Source organism: Pyrgilauda ruficollis, unplaced genomic scaffold, assembly GCF_017590135.1.
Source record: "Pyrgilauda ruficollis isolate IOZ18807 unplaced genomic scaffold, ASM1759013v1 scaffold66, whole genome shotgun sequence".
Taxonomy (NCBI): Eukaryota; Metazoa; Chordata; class Aves; order Passeriformes; family Passeridae; genus Pyrgilauda; species Pyrgilauda ruficollis.
The window spans coordinates 4,314,167-4,330,278 of record NW_024528377.1 but is presented as its reverse complement, the minus strand read 5'-3'; the positions used below and the strand labels follow the sequence as shown (position 1 = coordinate 4,330,278).

Here is a 16,112-nt window from a genome sequence, read left to right as displayed (position 1 = left end):
TTTATTGCAATGCTTACCATTGAGACCTCTGAAACCAGGTCTGGAATGATGGTTTTGCTTTAGGTACCCAAGCTCTCTAAACAGTGAAATGGGAAAATAATGTTGTTGCAGAGGGAGTCACAAGAAGAAGGAGACAAGGGAAGAACTGCCTAAAATGCTGAAGGGTGAGCTAGGATTTCAGTCTTAGCACTCCAATTGCTTTAATCTGTGCTACAGGACTGTCCCTCAGTCCCTGGGATTTGTATCCCTGAGGTGTCCCTGAGGGCAAGCTGCTTCCAAAAGCTGAGCAGTGCTTACATATTTTTATTTTCTTTGTCAGGTAGTGGGAAAAAGTGGCACCATTTCCTCCCTCCTCTTCATTTTCTTTTGAAAGGATTCAAATCTCTATCCACACTGCCTTCCTTTCCCCAGCAGCATGCTCCCAACTACTTGTAGACTCCACTGGGGAGGAATGTTTGCTACCCAGCTGTAGCAGAATTTGATTTTCCATGTAGTGATTATGTAGCTGTACTCAGAGGGGCTGAAATTGAGAAAAATTCTCTACCTGGGTGGTTAAAGGCAAATAGGAGGGAGATCCTCTGTTACAGTCCCTGTGCCAATGAATCTGCCATGGAGAGTGCTAATGCAGGACAGGAACTCAATTATTACCTCTATTATCATGGGATCCAGGAGTAGTTAATTATTTAATGCAAATTGGAGCAATTTCAATTAAAAAAAAAGGTTTTACTTCGCTCAGGACACTTTGTAAGATATTCTGTAGGTAGGGGCTAGAGCACAAGTCTTCAGAAATTAATCTTAGTCCTTGAAGTGTATCTTTGGATAGGAAATCAACCAAGTCTTCCACATATTGTGTGCATGCCTTAAAAACTGATCTCAAATGTAAAGTGTCTGAAAGCAGCTTTAATATCTGCTGCCCAGAATCTGAACCTTAAATACCAGAGGAACTTATGTGCAATATGACAGGACAAGGGGAAATGGCCTCAAGCTGTGCCAGGGAAGGTTCAGCTGGACATCAGGGAGAATTCTGTCACTGGAAGGGTTGTCCAGCATAGAAGGGGCTGCTCAGAGAGGAAGTGGAATCACCATCCCTGAAGGCGTTCACAAAACAAGTGGACGTGGCACTTAGTGCCATGCTCTGGTTCACAAGGTGGTGATCAGTCAAAGGCTGGACTTCCTGATCTTCGAGGCCTTTTCAAACCTAAACAATTTTATGGTTCTGTATAAAAGAAGCAAGAAATTCCACACCCAGGTAAATGTGGGCCCTAAAGACTCCACAGGCATCTAGACATACCTAAAGAAGGACTTTGAAACCTGCAGTTTTGAAAACACAGATACTGATACAAAACAGAGACTCACTCAAAAAACTGAAGTTATATACACATAGATAGAATACAGAATATTTTTTAATCAAAAATGACATTGTTTATGATTATGAAATAATGGAAATTTAGTCATATAAAGCCACACAGGCTAGGGCTTTGAAAAATAGATTGTTTTGTTTTCTATGCAGATAAGTGAATTATGTTTGAAGCTTCTCCAAATGTTTCAAACAACCAGATGAACACGCAGTTTCTGATGGCATGACTTATCTCTAATAAAGTGAATTACTCATGTGAAATCAACTTTTAAAGATGTCATGGCAGAAGATGTTGCAGTTCACTTTTTTCTGCCTCAGCTGGACAGTGCACAGCTGCTGCAAAACTGTTCTGCAGGTGCCATCACTGCTGTTTCACATGCTCATTTCATTTGCTATCAGAACAATGTGTGCAGCACCTAACCATGGATGTTACATTGTAACCTTTGCCCATGTTTAAATATCACTGGGCTAAAAGTCTTCCATTTGAAAAAATACCACATCCTGAAAAACACTGGAGTTTTTCACTCCGTCACTAAAAATACCAGAATTGAAATACTATATATATATATATATATATATATATATATATATATATATATGAGAAAAACCAGCACAAATGGTGCTTAGGTCTTGTATAATTTCATTTTATTTTAAAGAACTATTTACAGAATCATAAATTATGCCTTATTTGCATAGATGATCATAAAACCACTCCATTATAATATTTGTGCTTGTGGTTATTACACTAATAAGGTGTCATTATATTTCTAGGTTACCGTAACATTCCGCTGATATCCAAAGATGGAATCAAGCTGGAATCTGCATCGCTGTTTGCTCATGTCTGGTACTATTAGTGATGTTCTACAGAATAAATTGTTCTGGGGGATTGTCCCCTGCTTCAATAAAGTAGCATTTCTGTCAATGCCCAGTGGCCTGATTCCCAGACTGGCATATTCTCAAAGATTTTATGAAGCCAGTGGGACTTTTACAGAAGGGTGTCCTCAATAGGGGTTACTGTCCTTGGCCCTACTGCTATTTTTCTGTAGGAGAATGGGTTTCAAAAAAACCTAAGGAGATTTGAAATGCACAAGTGTTGGAAAATCCCAGCTCTACAGAGACAGGGCAACTGAGAGGTGTTTTAAAAGATTTTACTCCTTTATCAGTCTTGTAGAACGGTGAGACATAAGAGATGTAAAACTCAACACCATCTATCAGAAGCCGCCCCTGCTTTCAATTCTTTATAAATGTTTTTCAGCCTATTAGTTTTTGCCACACAATGCTGCTAATACTTCTAACCCAAATCATCTATTTTTTTATCCCAAGTGGTCCTGCTACAATGCATCTTTCATAGTTCTAATTCTCCAAATATCCAAAATACCTGGTCTTTTTGCAAGGCCATCTTTTGAAACTTGTTTCTCGTTCAATCTCTCTCTCAACAATGTCATCTCCATTCCATGGCCTTCCTAAGTCAGCACACATTATCTCAGAGTTTACACACAGAGATGTACAAGTTACATTCTGAAAATCCTTTACAAATCCATTTCTTACACACAGGTCCATGGGACCGGATGAGATGCATCCACAGGTCCTGAGGGAACTGGCCTGAGCTGCTGTCCATCATATTTGAGAAGCCATGGCAGGCTGGGGAAGTTCCCACTGACTGAAAAAGGGAAAACATAGCCCACATTTGCTATCAAAAGCAGCATTGAAGGAGTTGATTTTACCCTCCCACTTGGCTCTCAGGATCCCACCTGGAGTATTGCATTCAGCTGTGGGGCCCCCAACACAAGAAAGATGTTGATTTTTGAAGTGAGTCCAGAGCAGGGTCACGAAAATGATCAGAGGTGTGGAGCACCTCTGCTGTGAGGAAAGGCAGAGAGAATTGGAGTTGCTCAGCCTAGAGAAGAAAAGACTCCAGGGAGACCTTATAGAACCTTCCAGTAGAAGGGCACGTAGTGATTGGACAAGGGTGGATGGTTTTAAACTGAAAGAAGGTAAGTTTAATTGAGTATTAGGAAAAAATTCTTTACTGTGAGGGTGGTGAGACACAGGCACAGGTTTCCAGAGAAGTTGTGGACTCCTCATCCTTGGAAGTGTCCAAGGCCAGTTGGATGGGGCTCTAAGCAACCTACAAAGAGTCTCTGGCCATGACAGGGGTTGGAATGAGAGAAGAAAAGACTCCAGGGAGACCTTATAGAACCTTCCAGTAGAAGGGCACGTAGTGATTGGACAAGGGTGGATGGTTTTAAACTGAAAGAAGGTAAGTTTAATTGAGTATTAGGAAAAAATTCTTTACTGTGAGGGTGGTGAGACATCGGCACAGGTTTCCAGAGAAGTTGTGGACTCCTCATCCTTGGAAGTGTCCAAGGCCAGTTGGATGGGGCTCTAAGCAACCTACAAAGAGTCTCTGGCCATGGCAGGGATTGGAATGAGATCATTTTTAAGATCCCTTCCAACCCATTCTGTGATTCTATTATTCTCTGATTATTTAGAAACAATTCATAAATACTGAATGTTTTTGGATATTTTTAAAATTCAGTTAATGCCACATGGATCTAATTTCAAATTTATGATTATTAAGTGAGAATAATAGTCCAATATATACAAGAGATCACACTAATTTTTAGGATATGAGGATGTGAAATTGACCTTTTTATTTGTATTGAACAAAATTTCTTACCATTGTACCTTTTCAAGGGAATGGGAAAAATTATACATGCAACATTCCCTTTAAATTTGTAAAAAGTGTGTTCTGATTGGGCTATTCCTCCTTAGTGCCCACTGTCATTTTCTTACCTGAAAAAATAGTTTTGAGGAAAAAAAGTACTTCTTAAAATCACAAAAAAATTATATGCTAGTATTGGTACCTTTCTTCAGCTTAGTCTTGAACATCCTGCTGCTAAAGCAAGATAAAAAATTCATGGACTGGTTTGTGAAAAACCATGCTCCTCAGAGGAGCAGGGAGCTCAGGAAGTAGGAAACACAATGCTCTATGGAGAACCAGAAAATTTTAGAAAAAGCCAGGGTTGATTATGTGTGTGAAGATCCATGAGGATAATTTCTTGCCTACCAGAGCTATCAGTGTAGATCTGGCCCATAAGACACAATTTTCTCATTTTCCTTTCAGAACTGAAGTGTTGTTGGCCTTCCTCAGGACTACAGTTACACAACTAATGGCAGATTTGTTACTCAAATATTTATATATTTTTTTTAAATAAAAAGGATGCTATATTGACAAGTTTCTTTGATATCAAATAATATTGCTCAAATTTGTAGACAGTTCTGATAACACATTGTAATGCTCTTTTTATTTATTGCTATTCTAATGCTGTTTTATTTAATGTTGATCTAAGATGGAAAATCAGAGCATGTGGTAAACAAGGGTTAGAAAACGTCACAGGAAATAGCACTGTTAGGAAATTGCATTATAGTTTTAATAAGGAAACTGAGACAGTAGACTAAGAGGAATCTAAAATCAATATTGAACAGTATGGTCAGATAATTTGGTAAATTTGTAAGCTGGCCTCAGTGTGTTTTCTGTGCTTGAATGACAAGGCACTTGATTTGTTTCCCAGGAGAGCCTACAGAATAAAATTTTGGTGTCCTGATCTTTGTAGTGATGATATTCTGTGTGCCAGCCAATGTCCCTTGCATATGGTAAATATTTTACAGTTTCTTACAGCTCTGAATAGATTAACAATATTAATATTCAGAGTTCCCCTCACCTCCCCTTACTGAGGAGGATCTTAGCACACCAGTTTAACTGGGGAAAGAATTTTCAGATAAAACCTGATCAAGTCCATTGGTTTGATGACTCCAGCTTATTTAATTTCCTAGCTGACAGTCCAAGTCCCACTCCTGGAGCTTTCTACAGCTCTATATTCAGAAGACTGATTTGTGAGTGTCCTTTGGGAGAAGAAAGCAATTACCTTCACTTCTGGGATTATTACCCCTCTGTTGACCACTTTTCCACCTGGTAGGACAAATGTCAGATCTGGCCAGTACATGGTAATTTAAAATTTACAGCAGATCAGATCACAAATCAACATATCTCCTGTGAAATGTGCCCCTGGCCCTGGAAAGGTTTATTTACATGGTCAGTGGGTCTGGCAATAATGGACAGCTCACAGTGGCTGTTCACATGCCAAATGCCTAAAGATGTACTTAAGTGCTTCCTCAAATTAGAGAAAAGCAGAGCCTGTAACTAGCATCCATGAACTTAAAGGAACCACTCGTGTTGATTATTTAATATATAAACATATATTTTATAGTCCTCAGGTCTATTCAATGCATATATTGACTTGAACCCCTTATGCAGCACAGGAGTGCAAAGTGGGAAGACTGCTGAACAAACATCTGTGGTATCGTGATCTTAAATGAATGCCCCACTGAAAGCTCACATTCAATATATTCCCTTTATTAATGAATATTAGCTTCTCCCTCCTTCTTTCTTCACACAAATGACCATTTATGTCTGCTTCTTGGATGTCAGAATAAAAGAAACAATGACATATATTAATGACAAATTAATATTCTGGATTAAATGTTACATTGTATCAAAACTTTTAAAGTTCTTTAAAAAACAAAGTATTGATTGGGTAAGATTTAATGTGAAATTTGCTGGACATCTGAAATACATATGAAATGTATAAACCATCCCATGGTTTTCTGAAATCACATGCAGTGATGATAAATTACAGCATTATCAGCACTGTTTCAGCACAGTCAGTGGAATTAATGGGCAAAAAATGAGCCCCGACACACTGATGTGCACAGAATTCAGTATTTTTACAGTACTAGTTAATATTAACAAAACCAAGCCCTTCATTGCTGTCATAAGAACTTTCTGCCTCTTGCTTCAAGTCCTTAGCATGTGATTCCTTAAGCTCACACTGGCAGGAATCTGTGACAGGAAGATGGCAGCACTTTTAAGACAATAACTTTATGGTTAGAAATGTTAGATGTGCTCATGAGATGACTGCCTATTCTCAAGGGCAGCTGAGGCAAAATGTACCGTGGGAAATTGGATAAAGAAACATTAGTGGGAAAATAATTGAATCATCTTGGAGAAGATTTAAATGACACTGTTTCCCAGTGGGTACCACTTTTCTTCATTGAACTGGACACTGCTCAGTTGAATGTTAACAGCTCCCACGAATGTTCCTCTGCTTTTCACAACAAGCTTCAGCACACGGCCTTGGAGCTCTGAGACTCTGTCATAGACAATCTGAAATCACACACAGTGAAACAGAAAAAAACATCCAAGTTTGTTAATCTGGGTGACAGGCAAAGCACTTCAATCCAGCGCTCAGGATGATGATTAATCCAACTTCGTGATAATTGCTTTAAACTTCCATCCAGAATAGTAACTTATTAACCACCAGCCAAATTCACTTAACTTAGTAAATTTACCTCAGAAATACATTTGACCTTATCTCATTTATATAAAGAGATTCTACCTTAGAATCACAAGCTTAGGCTCGTGAGGTCTGATTATTTTAAAATAAATATTATTATTCTTTTAAATTATTGAATTATATTATAATTCTTATATACTATGTAATCATATGCTATATACAATAATATATATCTTATATAATTATTATATACATCTAATATGTATAATATATACAATATTATATTATATTATGTTATATATAATATACATATAATTTTAAATATATATGTTATATATAATATATATATAATATATTATACAGTATATATATGATACATTATGGTGTACATACATAATAATATATAATATATATACTATATATGCTATGTATAATTATGTATTAAATAGTATATATATTATATATATTATATAGTCTACATATTATATAGAATATATTATTATATATATTGTATATTACATAATAATTATTAAAATATTATTTTAAATATAACTGGTACCTTTCTTGAAAAATGCTTGAGAGGAAAAAAAAATCAGTATTCATAATTTTCCCTGTAAAAACTGGAAAAGATTTGACCCAGTTTAGCAAATGGAAGTTACTAAATTTAGATGTTTCTGATACTCCAGAAGTGCTGTTGATACTTCTCAAAATAAACGAGACAGTAGTTTAGCATCTCTTAAAAAATTACTAATGTGTATAGATTTAAAATTGCATGTAAATTACCTTATTGCTGTAAGAACACTGGGATTAAGTATGAAATGATAATGGTGTATTTTCTGAATTGAAAAAAAAGCAAAAAAAATCTCAAGCAATAGCCTAACAAGAGTCAGCTGCACTCAGAACAGATTCCCATGCTTCAGTCTCTGCATCAATAAAAACTGCTGAGTGAACTGCCTGTGAGCTGATAAAATGTGAGAGAATACTCACATTTATAGTGACAGTGCAGGCCTGAAAGGTAAGCTCCCTTCAGAGAAGTCCATTTAATCTAAAATTTGTATGGCCACAAATGCTTTTGCTATTTTAGTTGCAGCGCAAAAAACGCTTTCAATTTTAAACTCTTATGCTGTTTGAAAAGCAAACGTGGTGACATTCTCTCACTTCAGGAGAACGGGAAATTCCAACTGCTTGAAAAGCATTTGCCTGCTAGGATTTTCCATGGAATCTGTACCTAAGGCACTGCTGAGGAAGAGGAGGAAAGGCAGACTGAGCCCTTCCAGCTTGGGTCTCTGTGGGCTGGACTGATGAGCCCTCTCTGCACTTCCACTTGCAACTGCAGGAATTTCACAGGGAAGCATGGAATGGACAGGACACCAGGCAACCCTCACAGAAAGCAACAACAAGACCAAGAAAGGCCTTGCCAGGGGATTAACATTTCCTTTTCTAGTTAAAAACCTTTGGAAATAATAGTTTGGGGTGGCTGTCATGAAATTTGCACCTGGTGCTTTTTGGTTTTCATGTTTACTGTGCCTATTTTGCCAAATTGTCTGTGAATTACAAATTTCACAGCTTCTTTTTCACTCACCAAAATAAGTCATATGATGAAGAAAATCTGAAAAGCAAGGACAGGCACAGTAAACATAATACAATTTAGAATAAATCTGTGATCTGACACTGAGGCAATGCTAATGTTACCAAAGAAAGCTGCCTTGTTTCTTTGCCAATATATTAAATGTACCAGCTGTTGCTTTAAATCACCAAAAACTACACATATCAGCTGTAAATGCTAAGAAACTGAACTGGGGTAATGAAAAACTTTTAATCTTTGGCCAAAAATAGGTTTTAATCTTTGAGCAATGACAGACCTTTGCAGTGCAGGGTGGGTGGTTTTCAAATGATCCCAGTAACCTGTTTCTAAAATGGTATTGCAAATTCAGCTGGAGTAAGGTATATATTATCATCAGGAGGTAGAGAGAGAAGAAAGGTCTGGAGAAGGCTGAATTAGGGTGTGGATAAAACAAATGCCACCTGCCAGAATGTGGGAACAGTTAAATCCTGAAGTGATTGCGCAGTGAGAATATTTGCCTGCCTTTGACACAGATTGATCAGATGGAGGTGAGTTATGTGTGCCCATGCAGCAAAGCAGTGGGACACTTAGGGCTGGAATTCAACTGTTCCTGGCTCCAAAAAGAGAAACACTCTTGACCTACAGGAGTCTAATGACATTTTAATCACAAATGAGGGACAGTTGCTTCTCCTTAGGTAGCCATGGCACAGTTCCTAGATTTGGTAATTAATCCAAGGTAGTTTTGATGCATGGTGCTGGAGGGAGTGGCCGTGGCTCCTGGTGCAGTTCCCTTCCTCCCCTTCCATCAGACTGGCTGAGGCTGCTCTGCCTGCATTTTCTCTTTGTATTCCATTTTTCTCTGTTACTCCTCTTCTCCATCACCACTTCTTAATGCAATATAACATTAACTACTGTGAATGCCACAAATTCCAAAATCCAGATACAGGCACAGGAGAAAGAAGGATTTGTTTGCTAAAAGCCACTCCAAAACGTCTGCTGTAACTCATTTTATTGTCAGCCCTCCTGGACTTTCGCATCTTCGCTCTCACACACGAGTAAAAAACAAACATAAAAAGCAGTTTTGCAAGGTTGATAATTTGCTGTAGGCAGTCATAAGCAATAGAAGTACAAAACTAAAATAAAAAATACCCAGGAGAAGCACATTTCAGATTTTTCTCAGTCTGGAACAAAGAAGGAAATTAATATACAGCTTCCTTCCAGCCATTTGGCTTTAATAAAAACTTATGAACTCATAAAAAGGCTACTACATTTCTGTACACAGTGCTTTGGACAGTAACTAACTTAAGAGACAGCTGACTTATATTTTTAGTAGTTTTTCTCCCCTGGGGCGGCTTCTGCCTCAGTCTACCAGCCTTGGACAAAAACTGCATCCAGAATGACATCACATATGGAGCAGCAGAGCTGCTAAAGCACAGGCATCGGGTTGGAAATGGCCAAGTTCAGTGGAACCATATGTCCCCACTGTGATTAGCACTTCCCAGTGAAAAAGATTGAGCATCTGGGAAGGAGGCTCTCAGTTCTGATTAAGGACATTAAAAGTTTTCATGGAATTTCTTTTAATTCCATGAGGAATACTTGTTAACCACAATTAAATTTCCTCCCAGTGACTACTGACTGACTGCAGACAGGACTTTGGATTTCATTGCATTCAAAAGGCTCTAAGAACAATTTGAAAGATAATTGCCCTCCAGTGTTCCTGGCTGGCTCTTATCTGTTGTCCATTTTGGATACCTTACAATGAATGTTATGATATAATTGCATTATGTTCCTTTGCTTTAAATGTCCTTTAAATGTAAAGGAATTTCTTTAGACAGATTAATTAGATTTATTCCACTTTGATAGCAAAAAAAAAAAAGAAGGAAAGAACAACAACAAAAAAAGCCTACTCCTTGTTAATCCACTGTAGTACTGTGGGGAGGGAAATTTGTCTCAGCTGTGAGCAGTAATACTACTCAGGGAGCCTTCTTACAGAACACTGGAAGTCATCAGTGTAAACAGGCAACTTTTGTAATTAACAGATGTGGGAAAAGGGAAATATTAGAACTCCAGGAGTGAGAAACTAGGAGATAAGCACTCAGACTCTGCTGACTAACCTAAGTTTTATCATATCTTATCTACAAAACAGGGTGGAGTGGTAATATTTTCCATGCCTTCTGCTTTATAGCCTGCTGAAAGAGCATTTGTAAATTACTTTAAGATCTTTAGGAGATTTGTTACATGCAATAATTATAATCTCCAATCCCACCTACTGTTTTAATCTCATCTGCCCTTACAAATGAACACAGTTTATACCACTTCCCATTCTGCCATAAATGTTTCTCCATACAAATGTTTCCTTTCACCCCAGAGGCATGAGCACTTCAGTGGTGTGTGAAATAATCAAATACAGCTGTGAACTGATGGCATTTTAACACAAAAAGAACCTGGCTATTTATTCTTGTGTTATCATTTAGGACAGTGACAACCAATTTTCAAATGTTAATTTGAATAACAGCATCCATTCAATTAATACTTTCCATGCTATTGTGCATATCTGCATTCAGAACTGCTGGGTTACGGTGCAATGATGCTTGGCCTCATCTGGCTAACATGTAACTGTGGTTATGGGGTAAGACAGAGCACTGTGAGAAATCCAACTGCTTTGCTGAAGAGAGAGACATAAGAGACACTGTTTCACTTCTGAGAAAGGTGCAAAACAGACAGTTGTCCCCATTTGTGGTTCACGTTACAACACATTCCTTCCTTTTGGCCATCCTCATTGCAACAGCTCTAAAAGCGCTGTATTGTTTTATTTCAAGAGTGGGCAAAGCAAATAAAACAAGTTGCAGCTGTGTGGGTTGGGGGTGAGCTGTGGGAAGCAGCTCTGCAGAGGAGGACTGGGGGTCCTGGTGGACAGCAGGCTGGACAGCAGCCAGCAGCGTGCCCTCATGGCCAAAAAGGGGTCCTGGGGTGCATTAGGAAAAGCACTGACAGCAGCTGAGGGAGGTGATCCTGCCTCTACTCAGCCCCAGTGAGGCACATCTGGAGAGCTGTATCCAGTTCTGGGCTCAACAGACCCAGAAAAGCAGGGAACCACTGGAGTGAGTCCAGTGAAAGGCTGTGGAGATGGTGAGGCACTGGAGCATCTCTCTCATGAGAAAGAGCTGAGTGAGCTGGGCCTGTTCTCCCTGGAAAAGAGACAGCTGAGAGGGAGCCTCATCCATGTCTGCCAGTGTCCACAGGGAGAGCTCAGGGGATGTACCAGGCTCTGCTCTGCAGGGCCCAGAAATGGGACAGGAGCAACAGGAGGCCTTGATGCCCAGGAAGGTTCGCTGAACGCGAGGAAGAACTTCCCTGAGCAGTGATTGAGCAGATTGTCCAGAGTGGGTGTGGAGTCTCCCTCTCTGCTGATATCCCATCTGTGCACACTGCTGTGCCACGTGCTCTGGGATGGCCCTGCTGGAGCTGGGAGGTGGCACCAGATGCCCACTTTGTGCCCTTCCAGCCTGACCCATTCCGTGATTCTGTGAAACAAGGAAGGGTGGAAGGAAGTGAACGGAACTCACAAGTTCATTGTAAGTAGGGTCGGAGCCTTTTGGAGCTGTTCTTGTTTTCCTTCGACTGACCTCATGAGGGTCTGGAAGAAGATAAAATTCAGCATGTGCACTTGGGGCTGAGCCATCTGGGAGGTGCTGGAAAACAAGGTCACAAATATGAATGTCCATGTTCTAGCAAAGAAAACAAATAAAAAAAGTACCCCAAATGAAATCTGGGCTTTTGGCAGACACAGAATCATGTTACATTCTGAGTATTCTCTGGGCTAAATTGGAGTGCTAGTGGAATAACAAGAATTATTAGAATTCAGCTTAAAATGTAATCAGGAAAATAAAAATTAAATAATACAAAGACAAGGTAAAATTGTCTAATATTTACATTCTGATGGAAAAACCCTTAAGCCTCAATCTACCCTAACTCATCTTAATCTGATACAAAGTCTGGCTCTTCCACTTTCCAGAGCAAGGCACAGAAACTGGATTTTAGACAGTAAGCTCCTATTGATTTTAAGCCCTAAGTATCAGTGCTGATATGGGCAGAACCGATTGTTTCTAAGGGTGTTTCATAAAACATGTTACTATAGAAGAGCCAGGAGCATTTCCTGCAGCAATATGGGCAGGACAGGTTTCTTATAACAGCTTTTCCCATCTTGCCCATCACACAGCTGCAATCTCTCTTTAATTTTCCAGTTCAGGTTACTGAATGATATTCCAGATATTCCATCTTATATGGCAGCAACTCGAGATCAGAGACAATCCATTAACCAGGCTCAGTCATCAGCCAGTGCTGGTGGGTGGAGAATTTTTTGATAACTTCTGAGGAGCTCTAAAGTTATTCCTAAAACAGCAGCACAGTTACTCAGAAAACACATTGTATTATTTGAGGCTTTGAAAGAACACACAAAAAACGTAAAAATTAAAAACTGTGCAGCAGGCATCCTGCCAGTACCTGCCACTTAATGCTTGGCTCATAATTAAGTACAAACCCTTGTGTTGGTTACACAGTATACAGTCAGAAAGCACAAACTGAGGCATATGAAAATATCAGTAATTTTAATCATATAATCAGCATTTTAGACAGGAAGTTCACCTGTCAGCTCCCAGGTAATCCAGTGACAGGATGCAAATAAGAATACAAGCAAAAAGAAGAGAATTTAAAACATTTGGAACCAATGAACCCAGAGGATTATACAGGCACTTGCATTTATATCTCCTGTTGTAATTTTACACCTGGCTCAGAATGAAGTAATTTCTCAGATTTTGATTATTCACAATGTGTGTCTGGCAGTATGGGACTTTTTACAGCATTATCAGCAACATATCCCTGGGACAGAAGAAACTGCTGTCTCCTAACAATAAATAACTTCTCTATTGGGAAGGAAAACAGTGCTTGCGTGTGTGAGCAACCAGTTCTTGCACAACAAACCTCTGTTTTTTGTTATCTGAAATGATCCTTCAAGGCAAATGATGTGGTCAACTGCAAAGCTCATTATTGCTATCATTAACACCACACAGCATCAAAGGATGCCCCCCTCAAACCATTACATATTGCCAGCACTAAGGGAGTGATTAATATTCCTATTGCTAAGTTCCCCAAAGCACATCTGATTTAAAATGCCCATGGGATTGGGCTGGATGGGATTCAATGGCCAACAAAAGAGAGACATTAAAGGGTAATGGAATGAAAGGGTATTTTCCTAGGATGGGCTGCCACATCATTAATGCAGGATTTATTTACATTTATTTACAATTTTCACTGTCCACACGAAAGCTCATCTCTGTTGATCTAGGACTGTACTAAAACTTCAATTGAGGATTACAAGGAACAGTAAAACTGAGCATCTCTTAAAAATCAGGAGGAAGAATGAAATGCAGCCTGAAGTGCCAGTCCAAGCAATCAGGATTACACCTAAATGCAATCAAGCTCTTCTCAATGAATATGTAAACATCACTGTAACTTGAAGGTCAACTGATTTTAGTTGTTTGAGACACAGAAAGGAACCAGGGAGGTGACAGGCTCCAAAGGTAACGTGCTCCAACAGGACCTGGGTGTCCAGAAGTGATTAACTGCCCAGATGTAATTAACTGAAAAGAAGTCACATAAAATTGTCACTGTGCCTTTGAGCTTTGTCATGTTACCTTGCCTTCAGCCAACTAACCTTCCCCTGCCAGCCGATTCCTCCCAAAATTTAAGGAAGGCACTTTGCAGCAGTGTTTTGGTTGTATGAGATGGACTGAAAACTACTTCCCCATTGTCCCTCTGAATGTAGATAAATAGGTGTTGAAAGAGGTGAGTGGGAGGAGAGGGTCAAGAGAGAAAATTAAAAAAGAGAACATTTCAGTGATTCCGATGGGAAAACTCAAGGGGAGAGTTGAGCTCTGGGATATTTCAGAGCTGAAATAAAGCCACTTTTCATGAATAGTGGCAATCAGCAGTCAGACTGAGAGAGGTAATTTGATGTGCAGCCACTTGAATTCCAAGCAGACGTGGTAGTTCTGATTGTTGGTTTTTTCTCCCCAACTTTACAGGTGACATTTCCCCCCTTCCTCTCCCCTTGCTGAGGAAAGGCAAAGAGGCCACTCCAAACCCCACTGCTGTCCCAATTCTCCATCTGCAGTGGCACTGTTATGCCATCAAACAATGAAAAAAGCTTCAGCTGAGCCCTCTCCCAGCCAGATGAGGTGTTCCACCTCCCAGCTGCCCTCCCCTGCCTCCTGACACCACACAATCCATCTCATGAAGGACTCCAGCTGCTAAAAAAGACTCTGTCCCACCACACACCAATAATTCAAAGCTACAGATTAAGAGCACTTTTAAACCAGCCCCAACCTTACAAGAGCAGAGCATGGGGAGCTCATATGATGAGTTTTTGCTGGTTTCTCTTTTGGTTGGCACCAGAGCTGAATTTTTTTTTCTTGTGAAGAGCCTGCTTAACCACAGGATTTCTTGAGGCAAGACTTGCAGTGGAAAGAGTTGTACTTTGATAAACACTTCCTAGCAGGAGCAAGGAGTGATAGTGGCAGTTTGACTGCAATAGTGCAAAAACAAGACTGGCATTAACACGGCAAAAATCTCTTTTAAAATCATAAGTAGGTGGAATTTGAAGTAAACTGTTTTAAGACAACTGAAACAGCAGGCAAAAAGTCCCCAAGTTTTGGGCAAACCAATTCTTCTCCAGGGTTTCTGAGCTGAGCACTGAACTAAAGGAGAATAGAGAATAAAGGAAAAATGGAGAAAACATCAGGAAAAATGGAGGAAACATCAGAAATATTTTTCTTTCTAAGGATTATGACTTCTGTCATATTACAGTATCACATTTAGTGATCACTTCTAACTCAGACTGCACTGGCTTGTTTATAAATTTAGGTAAACATGAGGAATACCTGACCAAAACCACAGAATCCCAGATGGGGTCAGGCTGGAAGGACCCACAGTGCTCATCTGGTCCCACCTCCCTGCCCAGGCAGGGTCATCCCAGAGCACAGCGTTGTGTGCAGATGGTTCTGGAACATCTCCAGGGAGGGATTCTCCACACCCTCTCTGGGCAATCTGTTCCAGTGCATGGTCACCCACAAAGGAAAGAAATTTTTCCTCATATTCAGGTGGAATTTCTCTCCAGAGTACCTGTTCTGGTGAGTTCATTATAGAAACAGAATAAGATTTCAAGCAAGTTCTGAAATCCAGCAAACCCCCTCTTTGTTATTATTAAAGGATTAAAAAACTCACTGATTTCTGTCCATAGTCCAGGCCAGGAAAAAAAAAATAAATCAAAGGGTACCTTGGGAAAGCCATTTTGCACTTTACTCTGCAAAACCTTTACAGCTTGAATGCACTTGTGATCAAGCAAACAAAAAAGCTTAAAGTTTTAAATTGAGTTCTATTTGTGTAAAATTCTGTAGTCATTTTATTAACCAAAAATAAAGGATTTTTACTTCCTTCAGAAGAAGGTACTCCCAATTTAAATTACTGTCTTAAATCTTTTATTGTGTTTACTTGCAAATAAATCCAAGCTATAAAAACCTGTCAGGCTGTAAAGGTATAAAACCAATCTCCCAACAAAAATGCCATAGGTTCTCTTGATATGCTTAGGGACAAAAAGCCCACAAAATTCCCCAGTGATTTTGATCTGCCAATAAAAAAATCTGAATTTAGAAGTTGTCTCAAATTGAATTTAGAAACTATTTTCTTTCTTCAAGTACAACCAAGTGATGATTGAACTATTTTCTCAGAGAGTGACCAGCCTAGTTGACCTTGATAATGACAGATGTTTTTAAAGGAA

At 39.3% G+C, this 16,112-nt stretch overlaps 2 protein-coding genes across 2 annotated transcripts in view; one reads left to right on the top strand and one right to left on the bottom strand.

The window, feature by feature from the left end:
* Window positions 1-2,211, top strand: part of PLCZ1 (phospholipase C zeta 1) — a 44,338-nt gene extending 42,127 nt beyond the window's left edge. The window contains exon 13 of the mRNA XM_041484501.1: window positions 2,129-2,211. Coding sequence (XP_041340435.1) covers window positions 2,129-2,211 — 83 coding nt within the window. The remainder of the gene's footprint in view (window positions 1-2,128) is intronic.
* Window positions 2,212-5,791: 3,580 nt separating this feature from the next.
* Window positions 5,792-16,112, bottom strand: part of PIK3C2G (phosphatidylinositol-4-phosphate 3-kinase catalytic subunit type 2 gamma) — a 189,104-nt gene continuing 178,783 nt past the window's right edge. Inside the window, exons 33-34 of the mRNA XM_041484453.1 lie at window positions 11,845-11,970; window positions 5,792-6,584 (exon numbers count right to left, since the gene is read on the bottom strand). Coding sequence (XP_041340387.1) covers window positions 6,432-6,584; window positions 11,845-11,970 — 279 coding nt within the window. The 3' untranslated portion in view covers window positions 5,792-6,431. The remainder of the gene's footprint in view (window positions 6,585-11,844; window positions 11,971-16,112) is intronic.